Source organism: Haliaeetus leucocephalus, unplaced genomic scaffold (assembly GCF_000737465.1).
Source record: "Haliaeetus leucocephalus isolate CR32 unplaced genomic scaffold, Haliaeetus_leucocephalus-4.0 Scaffold206, whole genome shotgun sequence".
Lineage (NCBI taxonomy): Eukaryota > Metazoa > Chordata > Aves > Accipitriformes > Accipitridae > Haliaeetus > Haliaeetus leucocephalus.
Window position 1 is genome coordinate 8,453,888 of NW_010972642.1, and position 27,889 is coordinate 8,481,776.

At 38.6% G+C, this 27,889-nt stretch overlaps 1 protein-coding gene across 1 annotated transcript; it reads right to left on the reverse strand.

The window, feature by feature from the left end:
* Positions 1-3,306: 3,306 nt before the first annotated feature.
* Positions 3,307-27,599, reverse strand: SYT10 (synaptotagmin X). Its single transcript, XM_010566348.1, has 7 exons — positions 27,554-27,599; positions 25,346-25,703; positions 18,822-19,386; positions 6,634-6,754; positions 6,101-6,272; positions 4,484-4,613; positions 3,307-3,378 (listed from the first exon to the last, which is right to left on the reverse strand). The coding sequence occupies exons 1-7, from the start codon at positions 27,597-27,599 to the stop codon at positions 3,307-3,309; spliced, it is 1,464 nt and encodes a 487-aa protein (XP_010564650.1).
* Positions 27,600-27,889: the final 290 nt, after the last annotated feature.

Genomic DNA, 27,889 nt, shown 5'->3' on the forward strand with positions numbered 1-27,889 from the left:
TTATTAAGTACTGTTACTGTTTCCAGTAAATCATTTCAATAAAAATAACTCAGGCTTTTAGGAATGTGAGTTTTTCAAACTGTTGTAAAATTACTACAATATATTTTACACCAACCATTTGCCAGATTCGATTTTGCTCAAATTAGGCTAATGTTTGTGGTATGGCAGAAATATGGATAAACAACAAAAAAATATTCAGGATGGGAGCATGGAGTTTATAACTTCTCCAAATTAAAATATTTTAAATTTCTTAATAAAGAGATATCTAAAGCAACATATTCATTGACTAAAACTGTGCTAAGCTTTTACTCGGTGCTTCTGTGAGTATGCTCAGAGAGTAACATGTGAACCAGGCTCTAAAGCCAATGGGTTGGTTATACTAAATAAATACCCAGTCTTGTGAGAGATCTAAGAAAACAGTAGAAAAAACCTAAAAAATATAATCTTTTGCATAAATTCTATTAATTACTGATAAGGGACTAAATATAATTAATTAGGGGATCATTTTGGAAGTTAGATGTCCTAATAATTTTGCAGACTGATTTCTCCTAGATGCAGAGCACCCATAAATCAAGTTTAGACACAGAAGTCATTCACTATGTTATTAACAATAACAAAAATAACACAACAAGAGGGCACAAACTGAGCTATTATTCCTTTGGTGTTTGACAACTATTTAAATCTGAGAAAATGAATCTTGAAATACCTTACTACTTATGATGAAACATATAGGATACTCATAGAGAACAATGAAATATTTAAAAAGATGTCGCTCATTGCTGAACACTTATGCTACATTTGATTGTGAAATTGTTAGCTTTTTGGATATTAGGTGCAAAAAAGTGCAAAGAATATTTAGTTAACTGTTACAGTACCACATTACAAAAAGTATTTTCTAGGCCACAAAGGCCACCGCTGATATAATTTATATTAAGATAAATGTATACACAAAATAGTTTTTCAATCTCCACATACATATATCTATCTCTGTTTCTATATCAACCTTGCAAAATCATGATGAAAATGATCTAGGCCACAGAATCTCGTGGTGAGAACAATGATGGGAGGAAAAAAAACCCACAGAGGAGAGATTGTTCTCCTGTTTAAAAAATTACTCACCCAGAGCAAACGGAGGAATGAAATTCTGCAAGGCTGCTCTGTATTTATGGTGATGAAAATACAATCTTGAGCAGGGAGGATCAGTGTATAGCATTACCAACCGTCTCTGGGAAAAACTATGTCTGTCTAGATGCCATGAATAGCAATCTGGAACAGACATTCGAAAACTTGGGCTGGAGCCTTTTTTTTTTTTTTTTGTAAAGAATGTCTGAAAGATTTATTTATTTGTTTGCTTGCTTGCTATGTTTCTAGGCACAGAAGGCAAGGTATAAAACCTGCCTCCTTTTTTGCCTTAGAAACACCCGCAACGTTAAGACCAGCATTCCTAACTTTCCTGGAGCAGTTAAGACACTTCAAGGCATATTTCACTGTCTTAGAGATTAGTTCGTGGAATGGAGGGACTGGATCTTCATAAACGTATTCTGTGTCACCAGCCCAAACTAACCAAGCTAAAACGGTTCTTCAGAAGGCTGTCTAAACTGCCTTTTCCCTTCATAACTGATTAGTTCTCACAAATTCTTCCCTTATCATAAACCAATCTTCCATTGACATTTTTCTTGTGTATGACACTTTTCTTCTGTTTTGGAAAATATTATCTTCTCAGTTTTCTTTATACATGACAAAGATACAAACAGAGCCATCACCTCAATTTTTTTCTAGTTGCAGTTCAGCTTTCAAAATCTCAGTCCCAATCATGCAGTCTTTGCCATGGTCTTTGCAGAAAGAAAAAAAAAAAAAACCAGAAAAAAAGAAAAGAAGAAACTAACTATCTGATTGAGGTAAACTGCAGTGTTAAAAAGAGCTAGATCCACAAAATAAAATGTAGGTCTCTTCCAGTTTTTAAAGCAGCTCACTTTAGCCAATACTTTTTGCATTTGCTGTCACTGTGTATTCTAATAAATGAGTTTATGAGTTTATAAAATTGCTACATTTCAATTTCTCTCTCCATATATCGACACAAAACATATCTCAAATTCATATTTAGCATATAATTCTAGAGACATCCAGCCAGGGACCAGAAACTATTCCACTTGAGCTATGCACTTACTCAAAATAACTTCAGAGAAATCTAATACCATCACATTAAATCAAGAATCAGAAAAATGTTGTGTGCAACTGCAGTTTTGGCCAATTTTTTGAAGAGCTAAAACGCGTTAAATCAATCCCTTTACTTCAGAGCATTCTCTTATCTACAGTTTGACCTGCGTAAAGACCAAGCAAGGACTGCATGATGCCAGCAGCGAATGGGCTGCTCCAAAGGGGCTGGATGCACCTCATCAGGAGACACCTACATCTCCGTGGAGCTGCATCAACTTCTACACAACTCATTGCAGACACATTAGCTTTCCACAACGATACCCGTACGTGCACTGGTCAGTGCCACGCAGAGACATCCGAGCTAGCTCTTCATCAGCCGGTGGGCAGCTGGAGCAAAACGGCCGCTGAGTACAGCCCCCGGCCCGGGCGCACTGCCTGGGTGTTTTGCTGGACAGGCTAACGAGTTCTTGCAGGGGCAGCAGGCATCTTGATTGCTGGAAGATTATAACTGCATAGATCCAGTTGTAAGACCTGTTCCATAAAGGCTGAACTAAAACCCAGTGAAGCCGGTAGGGTCTTTCTCATCGGCTTCAGTGGGCTTTTGATCAGCCCTTCCTCCCTGCCCAAGGAATGAACTGATTTTCCAAACACTTGAAACATGACAACAGTTGTTTTTTCATGCAACATTCAGTTTGAAGTGTTATCTTGAGAAGTCATACAGGATTTAGTGCAATTTAGAAGAAATTTACTACATGAGCTATATATGACTATTTGTTCTCCCTCAAAAGAATTAGGTGTTACAAGCTGCAGTGGTTTTGAATTGCTTAAGGGATTTTTTTTCTGATTTCTTCGTCTATGCAAAGATATAGGTCATATCAAAACTCTGCTTGGATATGACACTGGACATAGGCCAGCGAGAAAACAGGTGAATGAATTCGTATGAGGAAGGGTTATATTTGGCTCAAGTCAACTTCATTCATACATTAAGAAATTATTATAAACTGTAATATAAGACTTAGAATAGGAAAAATGTATTTTAATAAAAAAATATGGATACAGTTCATCTGCGGAAGCCAAACCTTCTGTTTATGTAGATGTGAGCTACAAGGGAGCTTTGGACACTGAACACGATGAATCCACTCTTGTTCCCTAGGGCGTAAGCGGTGGTTTTGGTGATGAACAAGATCCCTGGCTATCAAAACTGGTTGCTCGGCCAGGTAACTGCAAGAAAAGTGTTAGTTTTACAAATGTCATCATATCTGGCTGTGCATCACACTCATTTCAGAGGATGAAAGACTCCCTCAAAGAACACAAATCACATCTAGACCCTTTCTGGATCAAAGTCTCTGGCAGAACTAATAATGGAAAGACAGTTTCTAAAACGACTTCCTAAAAATGCTTCTGATACATTTCACAGGAGTGGGTTTATTTCACCAATCAGGGATGGTACCTCTGTCTCCAAACTTACATAATTCAGAGAGCTGAACCTCTAAAAAGAGGTTTCTCTGCTGCATTGACTCAGTTTCCTTGCCCTCACACTCTTCTGTAGGTGTTTTACTGAAGCCTTGCTCTTGGGCTTTTTCTGCCTCTCACTGGACATGCTGTGCAGCCATGTGCTACACCATGGGGAAACCTAATGGACTGTGATACCTCAGACCACAACTCATTTTTCTACAGAGATTGCTTTTGGGAAGGGCTAGACAGTGTGTCCTCTGTGTCCCAGAACAGGGCCTGCTGCTCCTTGAAGCTTCAATATGCATCTTTCTGAATCCAAAGCTGTGAGCATTTTGCACGCAGAAAACCGGTAAGATGTGGCCACAGCAGGTTGAAGAGAGACCAAGCCCAGGCACTTGTACGTATAATCCCCCATGCATTTGAATAAACTTCCAAAAAGTGTCTGTTTGAGTAACTCTGAAGGTACCTGCTGGTAAGTTGCCTCAATTTAGCCTAATTAGCAGGCCAGTTTCAGATTAATGTTTTTTGCAACATAACTGTTCGTGTTAAAGGTTTTTGAATAGGAAATGATTGCTTTAGAAATACTTGCAAATGGTCTCTTCTAAGTGGATGTAAACTGCTTATCATAACCTCTGGAAATTTTAAATGTCTTAATTTAATTTTACAATGCTGTCAGCACATCATGGAAATGTTTGAAATGGCACATTTACGTGATCAATAAGCCCATGCAACTAGATTTAGGTTGTGTTAAGGATCTTATGGCTGCTCCATAGATGCTGCACTGATTTTCATGATTCTCAGAAGCACCTAAGTGTGAGAGAGACAAAAAAATTCAATATACTGAGAAGGAGAAAATTTCGCTACTTCTTACCTCTACCAGTGGATGCCAGTGAGTTATTGGTTTACGTGGGTAAGCCAACATTTCATTCCAATGATCTCTTCCAAGCCCTTCAGCATCAATTCCTGTCCGACATACCCCAATGACCTCATTGTGCCCTACTCTGAGAATTGCAGAGAGGCAGAATTTTTTTTAATAAAAATAGTTTTAATAACATCTGATGTATAATTCTGTTTACTGGTTTAGTGCAGCACAGAATACATGCCCAAAGTTTTCACATTATTTATTACAGATATTAGTTTTAGTGGTAGTATAGTAATATTAAGTTCTGTAATGGTAGCATCAAAAACCTCCAGCCACTACCAGAGTGCTTCTAGCAGTTATAAAATAGCAATGAAAACTTAACCCTTGCCATTAAAATGTTACAACTCAAAAGACATAAGGACAGAAAAGGACCATAATGCACCAAATTATCTAGAAGAAAAGCATGCTTAAATTTTGTGGGAGAGGAAGGTGAAGGAAAATGGTAGGGAATACATTTCCTGCTGCAAATCCTTCAGACATCATTTCACACTATATTTCCCAGCTCTAACTGCTGTGGACATTGGAACTTCAGTCAAAAATGTGAAAGGCAAGAGGCATAGCTGTAATAGGCTATACCTTAATACTTCATACTTCTGGAAGTGCCATAGACTTGTTGAGGGACTCCAGAAAGTAATTTTCTCTACATTGCCTATATGTACCTTAGAATAATGTTTCCTAACTTCCTCTTAGCAAATGCTTTGAAAGGAGCAACTGAAGAGGACTGGCAGTATGCAAGTTGCTGTGCTCTTCTGCCCCTAATGGCATCACAGTGCCCCTTTCACATCTGACTGAGAAAGTCTTCCTGACAGAAGCTGGAGGATGATCAGAAATCTGATGGCAAGGAAAAACAATTTGAAGATTCGTTTTACTAAATTGGACTTTCACTGTTTATTTGCCCTGCAATCTCAGGAGCTCATTACTAATAGCACTTGAATGAAGCAGACTTGGCTAGGGCATGTTTCTGTCAGTCAGTGTCTAGTTTAACCTGCACTCCTTGAGCCACTCTAAGCAGGATTCTCTTTCTGTCAATTCTAGGTGAGGACACAGATAATTGAGGCTCAGATATGTTATCAGTGAGGGCTAAACCCAAAGGTTACAAAGCTTCTTTATTGAATCAACCTAAGAATTAATTATGACTTAATTCAATGAGGTAATTAACATCTAATTCTTTTTTAATCATCCAAATTTCCTTTGATTTCAAATACCTGCCATTTAAATAGAAATTAGAGGTGTGAAGGTCTTTTTTAAACTGGGAGACATACCTAATTTATAAAGCTTTTACATAGTCCGGCCACCAGATGGGGACAGAAATGTATGCCAAGGCTAGTGGCCCGTAAGAAGATTGAGCCACGTTTCTTCCTCATCACAGTTATTGATAACACAGATAAAATGGCCTGAGCTCTAAAAGGTGTGGAAGCTTTAAACCTCTTCAGGAAAAGACCCAAAGGCTTTATCTTTTGTGACACTGAACCTACTTGAAAGTTCAAGGAGGTGGAAAGCAGTCGTTTGCAATGATCAAGTAACTTCTTGCAGAAGATTAATGGTCAGAAAGCAAACTGTGCTTACCGATCGTAATCCATCACTGCAATGGAGAGGCTGACCTGGTCCACATTCTCTGGAGGGATATCAAAGATGATGGCCTCGTTATAAACGGGATTGAGCGTGTTCTTCTTCGTGGTCGTTTTCCGCTTTTTCAGTCTTCGACCCTCACACATCAGTGACACTTTGACATATGGATCTGAGTAACAGATAATCAGTTGTGTGCATTTGGACTCAAAGTCATTCAAATGTGTAGCATAAAAGCAATATTTTCTTGTCGGAATGTCATATTGAGAAGACAAAAAATTAGAAAGATTTTAATGACCCTGGCAAACACTGCTTTCAATGCGCTGTCAATGCAAAGGAAAGGTGTAGGCATTCTGAGCAGACATGCTGACTGCCAGACCAAAGATAGCCAGTAGATCTGAACAGGGCCTGTACCCATTCTCCTGCTACTTCCATTTCACAACCACGTTAAACACAAAAAACCCAAGGAGTTCTTATTTGTCCCCCTTCCTGAATAGACTCTGCCTTGTTATTTAAAAGAGAGGTAGATTCACCTGATGCGCCAGTTATATCCATTGCTTTGAGATTCCTACATTTGATGACTGTTAATGTCATTCTCCCAGCAGTAGGCAAATAACAAAGGGAAAACATGATCTCACCCAAATCTATGCTTTCCTGAAAAAGAAAAGCAATGATTAGAAATCTGACCATCCTGCAAACAGTTCTGTTCAGATCACGCAAAATTTAGAATTCCTTTTTTAACATGGAGAGACTTCTTTTGCAGCCTCAGATGCTTTTGAAGAGGTCACAAACAATTTTCGGAAATTATTTCTATATTTCTTATTTCTATAAAATATGGAAAGAATATCAACAGGATAATATTTTAGTGACAGGATCTAGAATTACTAAACTGAGAAATTAAAACAAAAGCAGAGCCAAAACTTTCTGGATTCCTGATATGCTTGTGTTGAAGCCACACAAATTAATTCACACAGTCTGCTGAATGTAGAATGTCAAGTTCTGCTCTTGAAAAAACTCAGACTCCCTCATCCCCAACAGAAGGAAATCTGGTAGGATATTTAGATCACACACATTTACATGCCTATTAGCCACTGGAATTCATGTAGGAGATTTATTTCTGCACAAAGGTATGCATACGAAAGGTTTATGCTATCTAAGTGCTTTGAAAAGATGAATGCACTTGTAAAAGTTGCTAGCTTTATTGCTCTTACTGTGCTTTGAGGGGTTGTTCTGTTCTAGAAGAAAAGCAAAGTAAAGGAGTAGCACCTACAACTTCCCCAGCTTAACAGCAGCTTTTTGGAGGATAATATACTCAGAAAGATGGATAAGGTCCACATGAACCTTAATAATCCTCATAAAGAGGTGGTTTCTATGTTGAGACAATGTGCTGTGAATTCATGCAATATGATGTTGCTATACAGTTCAGATGGTACAACACTTGAGACATGTAACCTAAGGAAGAGAGGTTCCTTCAGTTCTTATTTTTTTCTTTTCTCACAATTATATAATTATCCAAATACCACAAAAGTTTAGTTGTTGAGATGTTAGTTATGTTCTAAATTGTTCCTGTTTTTCTAAGATTTTAAATAGACCCCCCCCAAAAGCCCAAAGAAAATTGCATATTAAGAACAACTCAGGATTTTTAAATATGAGCTTGTAAGGAGCGTGTAAGGAAGTCACTTCTGTAAGGCAGCCACTCGCAAGCATGCTCATGTGATCTCAAAGGACTTTTTTTGACTACTACTAAAAGCTTATTTTTAATATCTCAGCTTTAATATTTTATCTGTCAAACCTACAACTACCCTGAGAGTACAAAATTTGTTTGAGAACTGCTGGATTTATGGTACAGCTGTTCTAGCATCAGAAGGCAAGCATGATGTATTTTTAAATGATATATACTAAAATAATGATTGCTGTGTAGATGACAAATACATTACTTATAATTACGAGACAGACTGGGGCTTCTTGTTCACATTTTTCAGTTGTGTATATGAACGGTTTTATTGACTTCCTTCGGGTTAATACTCTGTCTAAATTGAAACAGGTACTTCAGATCTTTCTTGAGTAAAGATGGACTTAAGCACATGCTTCAAGGGTTTTGTTGGTTTGTTGTTTTTTTTTCCCTGCATTGCAGACTTTATATTGAAGAATGCAGTTTTAAAATAGCTTTGAATTCTTTGTTGCACTGTTAATAAAATATTGACTTTTGTGTACGTTGGTCAATTCACATGTTCAGTCATTTTGCTGGGATTCTGTTCTGAGAATTAATAGATTGATAAGCATACACTTGAACATACGCTGTGGGCAAATTTCATGCTTGTCAGGATTTCAGATTTCTCAGGATTTCAAAATGATTTAGCTCATTCAGTCCACATAGGATAAATACAGCTATTTGACATCTCCTTAGCCCAACCCCTTACTTTGCCACACAGAGCGCAGAATTTTGGGCCACAGAGTACATTAACAAACTCACTTTTCTGTTTCAGAAAATATAAATAAAACTTGAACAATTAGGTGTAATTCTTTCACTCATTTGTTAAAGTGGCAAGTGCTCTCTCTATATTTTACATTTTTTGTCATATCTGAAACCCGGTTTAAGCACAGCTTCTGTTACTAGCATTACTTTCTGAATTCAGAGTCTGATTGTTGTTCCTCATATCCATATGTCAAAGACATCTGACTCTTTTGTTTGAAAAGGAAGTATAGTTCCCCCACATCCAGTGCTTCAAAGTTTAAGGCCTATGTTGACAGAGGTGTTGAAGATGGGTTTGATCATAAAACACAGTGGGCAGCTCATAAAAAGGACTAATTCTTCCTTCTTCAGAGAGAGGACTTGTGTAGGTGAGTAGGGAAAAAATAATTTTGGCAAGATGGAGTATAAACTTGAATATTCTATCATTTCTTTTTGAAGAGAAATTGGATAGACACTCAAAGGTTTGGTTGAGCTCAAATGATAAACAAGAATACAGACAGGACTATTTACCATGACTTAAATATTTTAAAAGAAGTGTTGCTCAAAATACTTGCAAAACTCCATATGGTGGTCACTCTACCGCACTTTTGTGAAGAGCAGAGAAAAGCATCAGCGTTTAACAAAATAGCAACCATTTGAGGCTTATGCTCAGTCCTTTTTCTTTCCTTTCTGAACACCGTGTACTGAAGTTATATTGAAAAAGAGCTTGGAAAATCCCCTGCAATCAAACCCAGTGTTTTTGACCATGCAATGAGTAAGCAAGATGCCTTAATCCAAAAATAAATACTTGGACAACAAATAAAGGGAATTTTTACACTCTGCACAGCAGACTGTCCAAAGGGCAGATGTATTGAAGTTACTGGAGCGCTGTAACCTGTGTACTGACTACTCAGTTTGAAGTGGTAAGGGATGGTTTTAGGATTGGGAAAAGGCTTTCTACCACTCCACTGTTTATGCAGGCATTTTCTGACACCTGTGACCTATACCTGGAAAAAATGTGGCTTCTGCTGCCCTGAAATGTCTGATTTTCTTATTGTTGAACAATACTCATGTTGCTCTATGCACTATTTCAATAGATAAATTCTACAGTAGTCTAGAATAGGTATTATTTCAAATAAACACTCTTGTCTATATCAAAGACATTTATGAGTCACTCATTGTAAGATCAAAGGGCTAGAAATAAAATTAGTAGTTACCCTGCACTAGTCTGTAGACACCATTTAACTCTCTTCCTGGCGGAGAGAACTGGCAGTCACAGAGTGCCACCAAAGACTAGGAGTTCCCACGGTCCTCAGGTTGAGTTAAAGCACAAGTTCTTTCAGAATCCTTTAAACAACTCTGATGATTTTATCTTTTTAATTTAATTTGGTACTACTTGTGGCATCTGATGTTTCTTGACAGTTTTGTAGACAGTGTCTTTTTGGTTAGTAAGGAATAGAAAGTCCTAGTACTTTTAATCAGTTTCTACTCTGAGTATCTGCCAAGATTGGTGGTCTTCATATTTGACTGAACTATATTTTGTTAGGACCTCTACAAGTCATAAGGCAACTGGGGATTAAGATATTAAAATGCATCACTAAAATAAATATTCTTTGGAAATCAATCACACAGGGTGAAGCCCAAGACTAACTAACTTTTAAATGCTCTTTTGAAAGATTAAGATTAAAATTATGCATATATATATATATATGATAGTATCAGAGACTGGGTATTGGGATATCACCATTCCCCCCACCCATCCACACACACTCTTTTTTTGTTAGCTTGAGCACCAGAGGTTCATGAATTTGGAGCTGAAAACACCGGTTCAGACCTAGATAATGAACAAATTAAGGCTCAGCATTTAAACTTCTCATGGCAGTCTTTGTCTACCACACTGATTATCACGAGTGACATTTTAAAATGCCCTGGATCCTAAGTATTATTGATTTTAATTGAGATTTAAAAATAGGATTTAAATTACTTCAGGATCCCAGTGCTCGAGAAAATTTGTATTTTTCCCACTTTATAATACACTAGATAATTAAGTTCACACAAGTCATCTGACAGGAACCCTTCAGTACAAGCAAATCTGAGGAAGCCAAGGCACAGACTGCCCTCAACAATCGCGTCTGCAGTACAGTCCACCTCAAACAAAACACAGCTCAGAAGACACAAGCCTGGACTTAGTGGTTGCCATTCATGCATATTTTTAACTATGCTTCAGATTCTCTTACATGTATCATATTAAGTAACTCCCATGAAATTTTGTCTCTTTCCTATGCCTATTTTGAGTCTTTCTTTTTTCTTCTTAAATTAAACTTAGATTTCAATGAACAGCTAGCTTTACAGGTGCTCATAATGATTCCCCCCACTGACTATCAATAATGGATACAGAAAAAACAGCATCAAGCACAGCTGCACTAATGCAAAAGGAAGAATTTGTTGGTAGTGAATAGCTCTTCTTCACTTATTTCTCTTTTGCATACACAAGCCATCACACAGAACGAAGGAACTGGACTAGTGGTAAGCGCTACACGAGCTTCAGTTATTTTTATGGCTTCCAGTTTACCTCACTATCCAATCCATTTGCTAATACAGCAATGCTAGAACAAAATAAAACAAAGAAAACACCAATCTCAAATGCATATGTCAGCTATTCAGATGAACATGGATTTTTTTAGCTACAGAATACAGATTCTCCACATAGCGAAATTCTCACCCCACACAAGCTGCCACACCTGAGTGGATGTGCTAGTAATTTTTTCCATTAGGTTACCAAGGATCTGTCCACATTCCCTGCTTTATGGGCTCTTGGGAAATCAGTCCAGGGGTTGGCAAAGTCCGATGAAAAAAGGTCTGTATTCTATTTTTTTTTGTTATCAGACCCAATGGACACCAGTGCTCTCATTTTCACACTTATGCCTGTAGAATCATAGAATTATCATAGAATCATGGAATGGTTTGGGTTGGAAGGGACGTTAAAGATCACCTAGTTCCCCCCCCCCTGCCATGGGCAGGGACACCTTCCACTAGACCAGGTTGCTCAAAGCCCCATCCAACCTGGCCTTGAACACTGCCAGGGATGGGGCATCCACAACCTCTCTGGGCAACCTGTTCCAGTGCCTCACCACCCTCACAGTGAAAAACTTCTTCCTTACACCTGACCTAAATCTACCCTCTTTTGGTTAAAGCCATTACCCCTTGTCCTGTCACTACACGCCCTTGTAAAAAGTCCCTCTCCGTCTTCCTTGTAGGTCCCCTTTAGGTACTGGAAGGCTGCTCTAAGGTGTCCCTGGAGTCTTCTCCAGGCTGAACAACCCCAACTCTCTCGGCCTGTCCTCATAGGAGAGGTGCTCCAGCCCTCTGATAATTTTTGTGGCCCTCCTCTGGACTCGCGCCAACAGGTCCATGTCCTTCTTATGTCGGGGGCCCCAGAGCCGGACGCAGTACTGCAGATGGGGTCTCACCAGAGGGGAGCAGAGGGGGAGAGTCGCCTCCCCCTCTAGAAGAAGGGGCAGTAGAAGTAGCAGTGTTCTACAGAGGCTGTGCTCCCTACTCACAATATGGATAAACAGGGGAGGGATGTGAGGAGAAGTCTGAAGCCCTTGCAGGGGAGCATCAATTACCCTGACTGAGTTTTTACAACTGTTGTTGCTGGAGAAAGCTTTGCTGTCCCTTATTCCAATTAATTTTCCCAGTTGTTTCCATTAGATTCAATAGAAGAGACAACTTTTAGCTAGGAACCTCCACAAATTCAGTGAGGAAGTTAGAGAACCTTCCATGTTCAGGGTAGTTTCTTCTCACATATTACCACCCATAATTCTGAAATGAATAGGAGAAATTATTTACTGACTATACTGACAGAGTAAGAACTTCCATAGTTTCCCTCCTATAATCCAAGATCTTAACTGGTTTCCTATGCCAGACGGAGTGAAAAGCTTATAGGGAGCTGATATATGAAATAAAGTGTCATCTTTGCATCTTTTTTTGATCACAAATGAACTCTAGGCCTTTTTTTTATGGATGCTTGTTTCTTCTTCTTTTCCACTTGTTTTTCAAGTTTTGCAATTCAAACAAAGTCTTAAAAGAGCAACTCGCTATGGATTCTTACAATGAGTTACGTAAATGTTACTGGAACTAAAAAATTTATACACTTTTATTGTTACTAGTGTGTCATTAATTTTCATGGTTAAAATGCAAGTATTTGCATAATTAATACTGCATTAGAAATGAAATCCCCTCAAAACTTCCTTGTTGTTACTTTCATTATCATTCAGATTATCATAATCCACAATAAGTAATAATTTTTATTCTTAACATCAATTTTAATATCCAGAACTACTTTCCTATTAATTGTCATTTAAATGATGTTTTAAAGATTGCATGTGAGAGTAGCATAGCAAAAATACTAGGTTGGCAGATATTTATTTTGTACTCATTTCCTAAACAAGACATTTGCAATTTTTTTCTCTTCATTTGCCTACTGTATTTTGAGCAAGCATCGGTATTAACTAATAATAACTTCCTAGATATCAAAGAAGTTATTCAGGCATTTACATTCCTAGACTTTTAGCTGTTTCCTTTAGTCACCCTGAAAATTGCTTTTCTGTATAGTATGCAAGTTTAAGAAAAATGCATTGGCTAACCTTTGGATTACTTGAATACTGCAGGAAGGTAATTCCCCCAAGGGGCAGATTTTTCTCTCTCTTTTTTTCTTGTTCTGTTTAGAAGCATATTATGTGTATTCCTGCTTTCCAATAAAAACTACTGACTTCAAGCTTCAAGAATCAGGGATAAAATAAAACATAATGATAAATGTTGGGGGTTGGATGGAAAGAAAAGAAGAGGGAAACCTGTCCCCTCAGACAGTTAGCTAAGACTGTATTAAGACATTTTTGGTTTTGAAGTATAGATCAAGAGTTAAAAGAATGATAGGAGAGAGCAGTGCAGAAATCTACTAGTCTATCTGTTCTCTCATCTATGCATTTAGAATTTAATGGTATTTATGCTATCACAGAAATTGTCAAAAGCTACATGAAGCTCAAACTGGAGAGCTAATTCTACCAGCTCTCAGGGGGATTTTCCTTTGGAAACCTTGTCCCCACAGCTAATATTTATTTTCCTCTCCTGTCATTCTTTGCATGTCAAATCCAGCTCTTTTTCTTCCTCCCAGCACCACTTATTGATTGAGCTGTTGTCCTGGGAAATGAATCAATGAGGTTTGTGTTTGTTCTTGCCTCTGTGGAAGACAGTATGGAAGCTGTAATGACTGTGTCTTTCGCTTGTGGAGGCTTCATACTTGTTTTCACCCGCCATCCTGATTGCTCTGGGTAAGCGCAGCTGCTGATTGCAGCCCTGATTGCACAGAGAGGACTCCCTGAGATAGCACGCTGGGTCCAGCAGGTTGAATGCTCTCAATAGCACCCCGGGAAGCCTCCTGGGTGCTTCTTTTGTCACTCCCTCCGTACATAACCATCTGTCTTGTGCACCGGGGGGTAGTTTCATCTTGCCAGGCAGCGAGGAAGCCCATTCCTGCTTCAGAACAGCTGAGAACAGAGGTACTTCTGTGAACTAACCATGGCATCTACCGTCACGTGAGTGAACCAAAATGGATGGGGCTTCCCGTATGAAGATGCTCTTCCAAAGCAGCAATGCCTTGACTGCAAAGAGACTATTTGCAGTGAGAAACTCAGAGGGCACTTAGGGCACAGCAGGTCAGTCAAGCCGTGCACCTTAGCGTAGCTACCAGGGTACCACCTGGACACAGAGATATTAACTTCCCTTGAGGAAACCATATTCTTTGTTCATCTAATATTTCTTACTTTTAAGGTGTACTGGAAGTAGTAGTTTGCCTCCAGCAAGGCAGAATATTTCAATAATTTTTCATTTCAAACGAAAAGAAATATTCAATAATAATAGAAACCTTCCTCACTTTCAGGAACTGGACAGAAACCCACCCTTTGTTCATCATCTTTTCTAGTTATCACCCACACCTACAGCAGTCCCAAACCTAAATGAAAAACCTCAACATGTTTCCTGTAAAGACTGACACAGAGTATTCTCTCATCTACTCAGAAGCAGGTGATCACATGAATCCTTTCTATCACTGGCCCTGAGTAGAAATGACAAGTGCCAGCTATTCTTGGCTTTAAAGGGGCTGTTCCCATTATAGAGATGATAAATGTTTCTATACTGACAAGCCTTTACTCTTTCACACCTGTTTAACATTGTGTTAAAGCTTTTATGTACATTTCCAGAAACACTAACAGTCTAAGTCCATTCTGATGAGGATGGCTTACTGTAGGGCATAGTCCACTACATTGCTGGTGATAAAACATTTCCTGATAGTGCTGCTCTTTGAACACTAGAAAATAGGACAATCCTTATAATGTGGCCTCAAAGTTTGACTATCATTGAGACTTATCTTTGTCAGCTCTACACCACTGTTGCCTTACTCAGAGTAAGGTCTAGTGTGCCAGTTTTTATGCACTTATGAAACAGCAAACTATGGAGATTTCCAAAGGAATCAATCAATTTAAAAAGTGTAATAGGAAGTTACTAAACTTTTACATCCAGAAAGTGTTAGATCGGTGGTCTTTTTGCCGAATCAATTTTACAACACTGAATATTTGCACTCAAGCGCTTGTTAGCATTTCCAATAAATGAGTTTCCTTTTTTTAAAGTATGCAGTATATTTTGATAGCAACAAAACCTCAGAAATGAATGCAAAACTCACAAGCACTTCGCAAAACCAGAAGCTAGATATGTTGACTAAACAATCCATTTGATATTACTTGTTTCTCTCATGTTATGAATTAATTTCCTGAAGTGTATTAAGAATTACAGTATTCCAATATGCTGAACAACCTTCACAGGTGGTCCAAAGCTGCCTCTTGAGTATTTCTTTTTTTTAATTAATCAACCAAACAGAAGTAAAGGATGGATTATTTATTGAAAATTCAATCACCCATGTATAAGCAAAATTTAGGGGTATTAATACTATCAGATATCGAGGATACTTTTTTTCCACAACCGATTTTACACCAAATTTACCTTGATAATTTAACATTAAGAAATGAAAATGCTTTAGCACTTACAACAGGTACATGTTACATATTACACGATAGCTGTAGGTTTTCAACACAACATATAAGAAAGAAACAATGATATGAATGAAAAATTAAAGAAACAAAATACAAACTACAAAAGATAATAAATATCAACGGTTGAAAACCGTAAGAATAAAAATGAGCATGTGTGTGTGCCAATCCCACACTTCTATAAAATAGTTTCAAATTACTATTATGAGCAAAAAAAAATATTCAAACTGTAGATTCCCACAGAGTCATTGGTTTTATGGCCAAAAGGACTCAGTGCAACCATCCAGTCTGCTTTTCCCCAGACTGTATTTCCTGTACCAAATAAAAACTATTTATGGATGTGCCAGCAAATCTTTTTAAAAATGATGTTAACTACTGACAGAGTCTTTGCATAGCAGAGACTCTCCTGATGTCCTGTGGTAACTTCCTTCACTGTTAAATGTTGCAGCGCATTTCTTTGGTAAATCTGTCTAGTAGGTGTTCAACTCTGAGACTGCAGAGCCTTGTGTCATAAAAATAGGTTCTTTCCGAGCAGGTAATAGGAATGATTTTTACCCTCACTCTACCTTCTGAATAGAAAATTTTTGACTATGGAAGAGATGTAAAAGACTCAAAGCTGAAGAGAGGCTACTTCTGCTGTGTTTTTTAAGTTTTGGACTAATCCTTTGATCTATCACGTCTACCATTTTCTACCATCTATCATTTAGCAACACCATGAGCAATCACTGGGTGTAGGAAGCATGTCTGAACAAAAGACTGAAAAATTTCACAGAACATGCAACAAAACAGAGCAGAGGTGAAGAAGGAAAAAGCATGAGAGAAATATATTCGCAGAATGGCATCTTGGTTCCTATGCTCTACTGTGTAAGTAAGGACCTTCCCACTGAGACAGCCAGTTTGTTTTTTAAAGATTCTTTATGAACACCAAAGCATGCTTGCCTGGAGTACAGTTACTTTTCACTAACTGTAGAACCAGCTGGATCTTTTTTTTCAACGCTTAATCTAAGTCCAGTTGACTCTGGCAAGCATTAGTTAGTTATTTAATTGCTAGTTAGTGCCTTTGGTAAACTTTGGAACTGGTGCTTAAGACTATGATTCCCCATAGATTAACATCTTATGCACTGTTTATTCCTGCGCAGGATTGCCTCCCTCATCTTACAGTTTCTGAAATGGCAGAACTAGAAAACTTTATTACTAACCAATTTTAATCTACATGAAACAGCTGAAGTAAAACACAAGGCAGCACACTGCACATATACTAACAGGACATTGTATAGGAGGGTTTCATTTTGCTAGGAAAAATCAATTCTATCAGTTTCTTACATAATTTTCTGAGAATAGTGTAAGGCTTGTGAAAGCTGATGCGGCCACTCAATACTAGAAGATACCTCAATTTTATGTGTTTATTGTTAATTGTTAAAGTGGAGGCAACTTCTTCACACACACAGAATACTGTAAACTATACTGGCTGAAAGGCTGAAATCCAAAAACTTCATGCTTTCTCTTAAACTTTATACATAGTAAAACACCAGCAGAGTGAATTAAGCACTATAACTGCATGTACTAACCCTTCATGAGGAAGAGACTTGTATTAGAATTCAGCGCCAAGATTAGCAACCATTTTCATCCAGATGTATATCAGTATCTCTCCCAACTGCATAATTTGGTATGGCATTTCAATCTGCTCAAGACCAGTGATGAACAGTCCAGGGATTCTAATTTGCTGAAACCATTCTAGTTATCAGCTAAAAATCTCACACACACACCTGTTGCAAAGGACCAGTGAGCATTTAAATCATTACTGAAGTATTACAGATATTATCAAAGCTAGAATAAATTAAAAAAAATTGTTACTGGGCTATTATTCCAAGACCTTAAACACAGATCTAATTTTAAGCTTGAGAACACAATTCTTAAATTTACCTGAAATCTGAGCTTGATCACACTAAGCATACACAGATGCGGTTTTCTGGAGGTGTGCCGGAGGCTGTTCAGACTAGTTTGGTAGATGCAGCAACCAAAATAAATAGCTGTTTTTGTGAATTCAAATTTGAAAACTGTCTCCACTATGCTCTGCTCCCTAATATTTCTCCTTCCTTAGGAAACACATTGCTTATGCTCAAACTGATGAGGAAATACCAGTCCTTTGTCCTCCTAGTCACGCAGCCCTAGACTTCCTTATCTAGCAGGTATGAACAGCACGAAAACATTTGGGAAAAGAGGCATGGGAAGTCTCTGGCTCTATTGAAGGGATGGTACGAAGCTTCTGTCACCAAAGTCTACTGCTGCTCTGTCCTCTGCTCATCCTTGATGTGGAAGACCAGTCCGTACTCAAACTGAGGGATGACTCAGACTGTTTTGAATATCTCCACAGAACAAGAGATGGAAAAACTTCTATATAAATAGCATAATAGTTAAAAAAACCACCAAAATCAAAACCCCAGACCAAAACATTTCATATTCCCCCCTGCCTCCAAATTCCAGCCAGGGAAGATGAGTTTGGATTTCAAGGTTAATAAAGACAATGTTTGGAGACTTGTGGTTTTCCCACTGGTAGCCTGTCATCCATCCTGTCATCCATGCACAGGCCTCCTTTTCTTGCTTGTAACAATAAACAAATAATTTCTATTTCCTAACTGTACTTGCCTGTGCCTCTTGAATTTTGCTAGTAACCAGCAGCAACACAGATACATCTACTGGGGACCCTAAGCACAGGGCAGCCAGCAATGAACATTTCAGACTTCAAGCATTTTTAGCCTCTCTCTCTTCCTTCACAAGATTCCCAACTTACGAAAATCTGCTAACAAGAGCAGGATGGGCCCTGTTCCTCAATAGATGGTCATTTTGAAGGACAAGGTATTTTGCTTACAGGAAAATGTTAATTGTTCTTGTTAAGCAGTGACTTTTGTGATGTACTATTTAATTAATAAACCTAATTTACTTTTGCACAGTGAGCCATAAGGGTGACGGTATGTTCCCAGAAGATTTTTTAGTAATTAAATTTTATAGCTTCCTAAGCATCTTATTCTCTATGCTCAGAGGAAAATATTTTCAACTTTTTTTTTTTTTTTTTTTTCCAGACTCTGCTGATAAACAGGATGCTCTGCCACGAACTACAAATAGAAATGAAAATATCACATTAATGGTTTTGGAACACATTACTTACTGTGGTGGCACAGTGGATGTCTTTCCATACATTGGCTTCCCTGGAGAGATCTGAGACTTCAAAAAGGTTATCAAGAATAACTTCCCCAATCATGTCATGTCTAGAAAATCTGTCAAAATCATAAACACTGAAATGCAATTTCCTGTTGCTGAGTTGATCATAGGCTACAGGAAACTGAAAGGTTTCATCAAAGACAGGATTTAATGTCTTTCTGTGAACTCGTGTCTGAAACTTCTTTTTCCTGTCTGGAAGCAGATAAATCTTAACGTAGGGGTCGGATGTTCCTGTGAAGTCTTTAGCAGGCAGATCCAAGGCTTTGACAATTGTGACAGCCAGAAGTTCATTCTCATAATCATACCGGAGACTGAAGTTAAGTTTTCCACATGTTTTCACATCTTCTTGTTGCCCATCAGAATCCACAGACTTCTGTTTGTAGAGTTCCGGTTTTATTCTCCCAATGCTGGTTGTTGTCTCTCCCCTTTGCAAAATCGGATCTGTTCCCATGTTAAAATCAACACTGGACACCTGCATCTGCCTTGGCAAGTGCCTCCTGAAAGAATTGTGCCTGCACACATACACACACACACACACACACACAAAACGAGCCATGGTTATCTCCGGGAAAAGACCTGGCTATTACTAAGTAGAAAATACAAGAAGACCAAATTAGTAAGGGTTCCTCTCTTCAAAATAATTTTAAAATAAGCCCCCACAAATGTTTTGCAAGTGTTAAAACATCCTTGAGAGGAAACGATCATTCAGAATGAACTTCTTGGCCTGAGGGACACCCAGTGTCCTGGCAATACATATATTTATAACTTTGTTTTCAGGCTATGGACCTGAAACTGAATTCAGGTTCTTTCACAGAACAAGATGACAGTGCCAACATTGTTTGATCCCACTGTTCTAGGGCCTGAGTACAGTATAGTCAGGCTGAAAAAAAATAACTTGCAGAATTGTCATCGGTACTTCCTGGGTTTTGGAGGCATTCTTTGGTGTTTTTTTCCAATTAAATATTTACCAAGCTTCACAATGATCACTGTGAAAGGTGCCTGAAAAGGCCATGTAGACCTGCGTCTGGAGGTTTTCAGCATAGTGCTTTGCCATCCTACAACATTTTATATACAACTGCTCGGTATTTGCTACCCTGAGGTACAGGCTGCCTCCTCCAATCATACTGGGAACTTTTTGTTCTGGCTGCAATACATTTCAAAGTTTTGGTCAACATTTTTCTGTGATAGGTTTTTTTTCCTTCTGTTCTCACACTCTGCTGTGGACTGTATTAGAAAGCTGATTCCTGTACTCCTAGCAAGAAACAGTATGTTTAAGTCCTTGTAATTCTGAATACACTGTTGCATAAGCCTATGTATTTATGGGCTTATCTTGACTCATGGACATGAATGGAAATTTGTGCCTTTCCTACTAAGAGTGAAATCAAAGCCCTGGCATGCCATACAGCCTTAAAGTAGTATAAAAACACTGGTCAAAAAGGTTCATAGAATTAATCATCAGCAGATGCCTTTATGACCACCCTGTCCAGTTTGATTTTTGGACATTTTCACATTTCCCTGGTACTTCACTACCCCAACAATCTGTACTGGAAAAGCTCACTACCTCCTCCTGTGAGCATACTTAGTTGCCATTAAAAAACAATTTAATTGTCAGAATTTCCTCTGCTTTTTGCAATCAATTGCTTATTAATGCCAACTGCAGCCTTGCCTTATTGCTTGGTTTCCCTGTGGTGTTGTGTTCTGAAAACAAGGTGTCACAGCTGTGTGTTTCTTTCTTTAAATCAGAAATGCAAATTGTCCATTTGAAAGCAACCAGGACTCATTTCATAAATATTTGTATTTTTGCTGTAAGTGAAGTGGTTGCAGAAGGCAAGAAGCACAAAACTACCGCAGTTCAGCTGAGCAGAGATACAAGAGGGTAATCTGCAGCCATTAAATAATAGACAAGAACGTTTCCCCTTTAGACTGTTTCAGTACTGCTAGGTGCAGGGAGCAGCCCCAGCGTAACGCAGGAATAGGTGGGGGACAACTTCATATTCTGCATTTGAAGTAGCTCCAAAAAATCCAGGTGTTTTGATCTCAAATTTAGATGAATAATACACCCTCTTGTAACACGTTCTACCCCTTCTTTTTTTTACAGACAGACAAGCTGCAAGATTTTCTTTTCAATGTTAAAACTCCCTGAATTCGTCGTATACAATGTCCACATTGGAATGGAGTGAGGAGTGGCAAGGCCCTAACGAGTCAGAAAAGTACAATATTGTTCTCAGGCAGTTTCAGGGCTGTCCTTGTGCCTTTGTCCTCTGAGAAGTCCAGCCTCGTAGGTGTGCTAAACACAGGGAAGGAACTGAACTCCACCCAAAATGTAGTGGCAACAGACGTTTGGGCATGCAGCAGTTTAGGCACTGGCTCTCTAGGATTTTTGTCTCATAATGATAAGTCCGGGAAGACCTGCGTTACTGCTACTTCTCTCTGTGCTAATGAAATTGTGCGGGTAGGCCTTCCTGAGCGCTCCGGTGCAGCTGTAGCACTGAGATGCCCAGACAATCGTGTTCAAACCCTGCCGTAGGCAAGCAGTGGAGATAACTGCCTGTGCAGGGGAAACAGTGATGACGCTGACTGTATGGCATTTCCAGTTTGGGTGAAAACGGATACGGGACAAATTCTCTTTTCCTCGACTTCTCTTGCATTTATGAAGATCTGGATTAATACTTGTAAAAGTGACATGTAAAAAAAATCTATTATTTCTAAGGTACCAACTTTCTTTCAAATTTTCAAGCTTTATGCATGTAAGATCCTCCAGTGAAACCACTGTTGCGAGATGTCACTAAGTAAAGCAGTGCAGCCGTATGACTGTTCCCTGTGGGAACCAGCAGCGCTTTTGCTCTAGTAAGCGAAGTCCTAATTACATAGCGCCTAGTATCTGTTCTGAGTCACAGCATTTCACCAAGATAGCTAATTGGTCTGTTAATTATTAAGATGCTTCACTGTTGTCATGGCAACATATTTATCTTCCTTTGTTCTACAATAACAAAGGGATTAATGACTGTGATAATGAAGTACAAGGATGTCAGGCAACCAGGTTGTGAAAATGTGGTGAAGCTACTAACATGTGCAAATCCAGGTATTTGGACCTCTACTGGCTCTTACACATAGCACTGCTATAATAGACATGCCTTCCATAATTTAGAACAAATAAATTTTGAGTGACAGCAAATCTGTATGTAAATCTCTAATATAAAATTGTGCTGGCATAGGAATAATGATAGCATGAAACTGATTTCTAACTCAGTAAGACTGCCATAGGTATGACAAAAGAGAAGGATAGGATGCTGATTTATATGACTAGAGATGTATAAAGGGTGGCTCTGGTCTAGCTTTCCCAGATGACATTAGACTAATCTTTTGGACCAAATGCAGGAAAGGACACCAGCACTTGTGGTATTTAGACAGAACAGGGGCTGCTGTCTCCTCCTTGCAATCACTGAAGTCAACAGAGCTGCCTGTTTTTCTTTAACCTTAACATTCCCAAGCACCTCACTTTTGCCTTTGTAGCTTCTGGGAACCAACTTACTCTTTGCAGAGCTGAATGACAAGCTCCTCTCCCACCTAACGCTAAAGAGCAAAAAGCATGTCATTTGAAAATAGAGGTGAACATTTGAAGAAAGGAATATTCTAGAAGCAATAAACTATATTACAGAATACTTTCACAAAGTACTGGGAAGAGTGGTTCTCATAACACAGAGCAAAAATGTTTGTAAATGAACACCACTGATGCAGGACTTCTATCATAGTTTACTGGTTAATTGGGATCAAGGACTAAAGAGATTTTTTTTTTCTTTTAACAAGCAGGTCTTTTCATAGTATCAGGAACTATGAAAATGGTATAGTTCCAATTAAGCAGAAATGCATCATTTCCCTACACTAACATGTCTCCATGTTAAATGTACAGTTTATAAAAAGTGATCAGGCACATTTTATTATTGCTCTGAATAGCTTCTTAAAACCCTTATGCTTCAATTACGATGACTTAGTATGATTACATTTCTTTTATTAAGAGCTGATGGCTGCATGAACCTATCACAGAACTGGTTACAACCCTTTTATTAGCCCCAGCTCTGGTGAGATCAGTGTAGAGGAGACAATCCAGACAGCAAACATTTCTCTTAGATCCTTTGTCAGTAGAATACATTTAGGAGATGGTGCATTTGGATTGTTCAGGACTCCTGAGTACCACGAAGCAGTGGTGTGCTGAAGATGGTGCAAGAGAAAGTTATGCTACCTCTGTGTCTGCCAATGGCTCCCCTTTATTTAGAGGTCCCCAGTGAAGGACACCAGCATCAGGTTTTAGTCGTTTTGTGATCCAACATTCTGCAACACATTGGAGGAGTAACCCAGAAAGCTGGTTTAAATGTCCAGCCTTCATCTCATACATGATATTCTTGGCAGCAATAATTAATATGTGCTGTCAGAAGGTTAAGACTCCCTTAAGGCAGGCAGAGGTACAGAAAAAATGCATTTACAAATACAGAAAGGACTATTTCTGGGTAACTTTGTAGCAAGGGTGCAGACTTTTTCAGCCAACTGTAAAGGAAGGTGATATCTCCAAACACCCTGCTATTAATTGGCTATGGTGGGACAATCAGGTTTACTCAAAGCAAAGGAACTGTCCCTCTTAGGAAAGATTTAACCCTGATAATCTAGAGACGATAAAAAGAAAAAGCTCCCTTACAAAGTTACCAACATATGCAGAAAGAGTAGGATTGATGGCAGGTTTTCATTTTGTAAGTCTGTCCTTGGCTTCACAGATATTTTATATGCATTTAGATCCCAGTCCAAATCACTCTAGAGGTCTGTGGGAATATTTTCACAGCCTGAAGTAGCTCTGGATCATGTCCCTGGAACTTCTTTCTTCCCCTATAATACCACAGGGACTACTCAAGTCCATTTGCCAGCCAGCTATTTCTTGTCTGTTAGGAAGTCAGACAGTCTGATTGCCTACAGAGGTACCTCTTGGTACATGATGGATAAATCTCTTCCAATTAATATCCTATTAGGTAATAACAATTGTGTAATATCACTGTCATGCTAAGCTGTATCAATTTTGGTCCCTCTGTATTTAATATAACAGTTACAATTTTAAAGTAGTCATCCCAGTAATTTGGAAGCATTCCTCAGAGTGGCTTGGATACCGTGCTCCCTCTCTTAGCAGATGGATACAATAGCTAGAGCCAGGCATAGCCAGGGCAATGTGGCTTAAAGCCAGCTGTACAGTCTCATAATTCAGGAGATGGTTCAGCTGCTAAAGTCAGTTAGACCTTCCCCGGCTGGAGTGCTCACATTTTTGGGAGCCTCCTGTGGTTGCCTGCTGGCTCTTCCACGCTGTTGGGATAGCTGGGAAAAAGCACTTCAGCGCTCGCCACCGCAATGAGCGCACTGAGCTGGCAAAATGCTGTCTTAGGGACTCACAGGCGGCCAGCAAAGTATGTGCGCACTAAATGTAAAGTGCGTGTCTTCTCCAATCTTGTGCCTCCGATGATTATTGTGAATGTCAGCCCTTTTTTTTTTTTCCTTTGGTAGCATGTGTTCATTTAGCAAATGGTTTATTGAGGGAAAGCTACTTCTTATACAGTATTTGCATTCTAACTTATGGCATTATGCAATACTTCAGGTGCGACCTTTAGCCTTCATTTTCCCATTCATTGTTTATAGAACATTCCCTTTTCTTTATGTAGAAAGTGATCTTTGCAGTTCACTGTTTGTTTTCCATGCATTAAATTTGCTGACAGTATTTGAAGAAAATCCTGTTTGAAACTATAGGTCGCTGCACACGTCTTCACTAATTTTTAATATAAAGCAGTATGTAAGACAAAAGAAAAGTTTGTGTTGTGTGTTTTAATACAAAAGAAATCACTTCAGGAATACTACATGCTTGTTATTTAGTTAAAGATCTATTCTTTAGATATTTTTACCACTCTATACTAAAGATCTATAGAATCTGTACTGCTTTAAGATTAGTCCGTAAGAATCTACATTCTTAGACTGGGATTTTAATTCCTTTATAAGTGGCAAACCAAGTCTTAAAGAAATGTGCCATCAACAATGAACCTGTCATTTATTTAGTGGAAAGGGAAACTTTCATCTCAAAAGCAACTGCTGTATCTATAAAACATATCTCTGCAAAAAGCTAGACTTGCAGTACTGAAATGGATTTTCCTATCCACAAAACCTAAAATGAAAATGCTTAAAGTAGCAACGTATGTATTTACAAAGTAGTAGAAGATGTTGATTTGATCTTCATATGTTAAAATAATGATGTAACTGAAGGTACACCGTATGTTTCAGAGCATTCTGTTCAAAGGCACTGAGGCTTTGCCTTCCCGTGACTGCTGTTTCGCCCATAACTGCTAAGAAGTCAGTGAATAATCCAGGATCGTGGAAATTTTCAGCAGAGCGTTCTGGCTCTACCTGTTTCCAGAAAACGTGCCACGAACGCAAGTGCCCCTGACTTACCTTGATGACGATGTGGGCTCGGTGATCTGCCTCTGCATGCGTGCATGTCTGATCAGATGTTCTTTCAGTGCATTCTGGACCTCTGCTGGTATATCAGGTGAAGTGTGGCTAATTTTCAATGCAGCTTCAAGTACCTTTGTTGTAGGTTTCCCATTTTCTTTAACTTCCTTTTTCTCACTGGTCTCGAAAACCTCCGTAGGAGCACTGGAGTTGCTCTGAGGGACATTACTGGCATTGGAAGTGAGAGGTTTGCTTCTCCAGCAGGGCCAACACAACTTCCAAAAGACAAAAAGTGAGACTACCAGCAAGGCGAGCCCGCAGAAGCTGACGACTACTGCTAACAGACTGACTGAGATGTCTGCAAGGAATTAGAAACAAAGATCACCATGACAGACAAACATTGAGAGAAAAAAAAAATTAAAAATGGCACAGGTAAGGAGATAGAAACATTTTGATCATTATCTTGTGTAGAGCTTTAAAGTCCTATTTAATGGTTTGGGGTTTTTGTTTGTTTGTTTGTTTGTTGTTGTTTGGTTTTTTTTAATACCTAAGCCTGTACCTTTAAAATGCTATCATTCTGATATCTATTTCACAAATACTCCATTAATTGTTGTTCAGGCCAGGGGCCAGTATCTGTACCACTAGCCACACACTCAGTCAGACTTCTCAGGAAGTAAGGGACTACCCAAATGGTCCCAAATACTCATGGCCGTTGCTGTCAAAAGGTGTCTGCTCAGGAACACATCTTGCTGAAAAAGTTAAACCACAGTCAACATTTTCTGTAAGTGCGCATGAAGATGGACCAGTTCTAAACCACCAGGCTGATACACAAATTTCTTCAAGGCTTGCCCAACTTTTGACTCAGTGTGCTAACCGCTTCAGAAACATGTTAAACCCTAACGTTTAAGTGGCATAGAGACAGGATATAATCTGTCATAAATAAGAAACTTCCAAGGTTAAATCTTAAGCTCTGGACCAAGACTGTGTTAGACCGAGACAGCACATATACATATACATCTGTATCTGAAATTCTGCTCTGAAAATGCAGCTGGCTTCAGAATACACTATACAGCACCCTGAGTTATACAGAGACCATACGGTACACTTAGCTACCCCTGCTGCCCCGTATTTGACTTTTTCTGCCACAATTAGTTAGCATATCCGATAGCATGGCCAAAGATAGGAGAACAGATTTCATACCAATGAAATTCTGTGAACAGACTTATATTTTAGGAGATGGTGCATCACCAGAAATGCCAGTTGAGCCCTAATTAGGCGTTTTATTCTATGTGACATATTTCAGTTTGATTTTTCCAGTATCATGTAATATTATAAAATACAACTAAAAAAATCCCTTTCCTTTTGAAAAGAGCCTTTGGTATGCTTTAAAAGTATTCAATAAACCCTACTTAAATGTCCCTCAAGTAATAGCTGCTGCTGCTTGTTACAATAAGTTTTGACAGTTTAACAGCTAATATTTTGTATCCATAGCTCCAAGCTATAGGCTACTAAACTGAATCAGTGGAAAAGTGCAACAAGAGTTTGAGCATGTTTATTCTACAGGATCACAGGAAGAAAAATAGTCCTCGAGGTATGTATTAGCTCCATGGAACAGTATGTACCTCACAGGTCCCTTTGAGAGATGAAGATTCCAGTAGAAAACTTGGGAACGTTTTTTTTATTAATATATAATATCCAGATACATTTTCCAGTAACAAACACTGAACTTAAGGCCCATTCAGCACGAAAATGTGTGAGAATAGCAAAAGGAAATGGAAAATGTTTGTAGTCTGGAGGTTTGAAAGATACAGTTCTGCTCAACCTTACTTCATATACGTCCTGGCCAGTGTCAGGGGGGAATTGGCAGAGGATGTGTTTCTTGATTTAAAGAGTTTGGCACAAGCGGCTGCCCTGCCTTGAACAGAAGTATGCCTCCTCGACCATTTCGTGCCAGTCCTGAGAAAGGCATCCTCCTTTTCTGCCTGTAGTTAAATGTCAAAATGTAGCCTTTGGAATATGCATGTCAGCTTAATGAGAAATTAATATGGCAAATGCTGACTTAAGATGCTTCCATAAAATGAATGGATGCATAATTATATCTAATAGTAATGTAACACAAGATGCAAACGATACTTTTGCATATGATCTTTCTAGATAATTTATTCCCAGTAGGGATTATTAGGCTATTTGTTTTAATCTACTGTTTACCCTGATATCCTTCCTGAGCCCAGTAATTTTTACTCGGCTTGTGCATGTTCTGCAGCAGACTGTCCTATCTTGACAACAAGAGAAGACATCAAGAGATGCTGAGTTTACAGCTTGTTTCAATGGTTAATCACCTTGTTGCAAATTTGTATTTCTGATTCGTACTTTTGTAGTTCTAATTTACAGTCATTGCTTCTTTCATGTCTTTGTATGAAAGATTAAAAGATATGATATGCTTCATAAGACATGCCTATACAAAATACAAATAAAATAAACCATGCCAGGAAACAAACACAGGACTTGAAACTCAATTGCCTATACCAGTCCCTGGAATGGTTT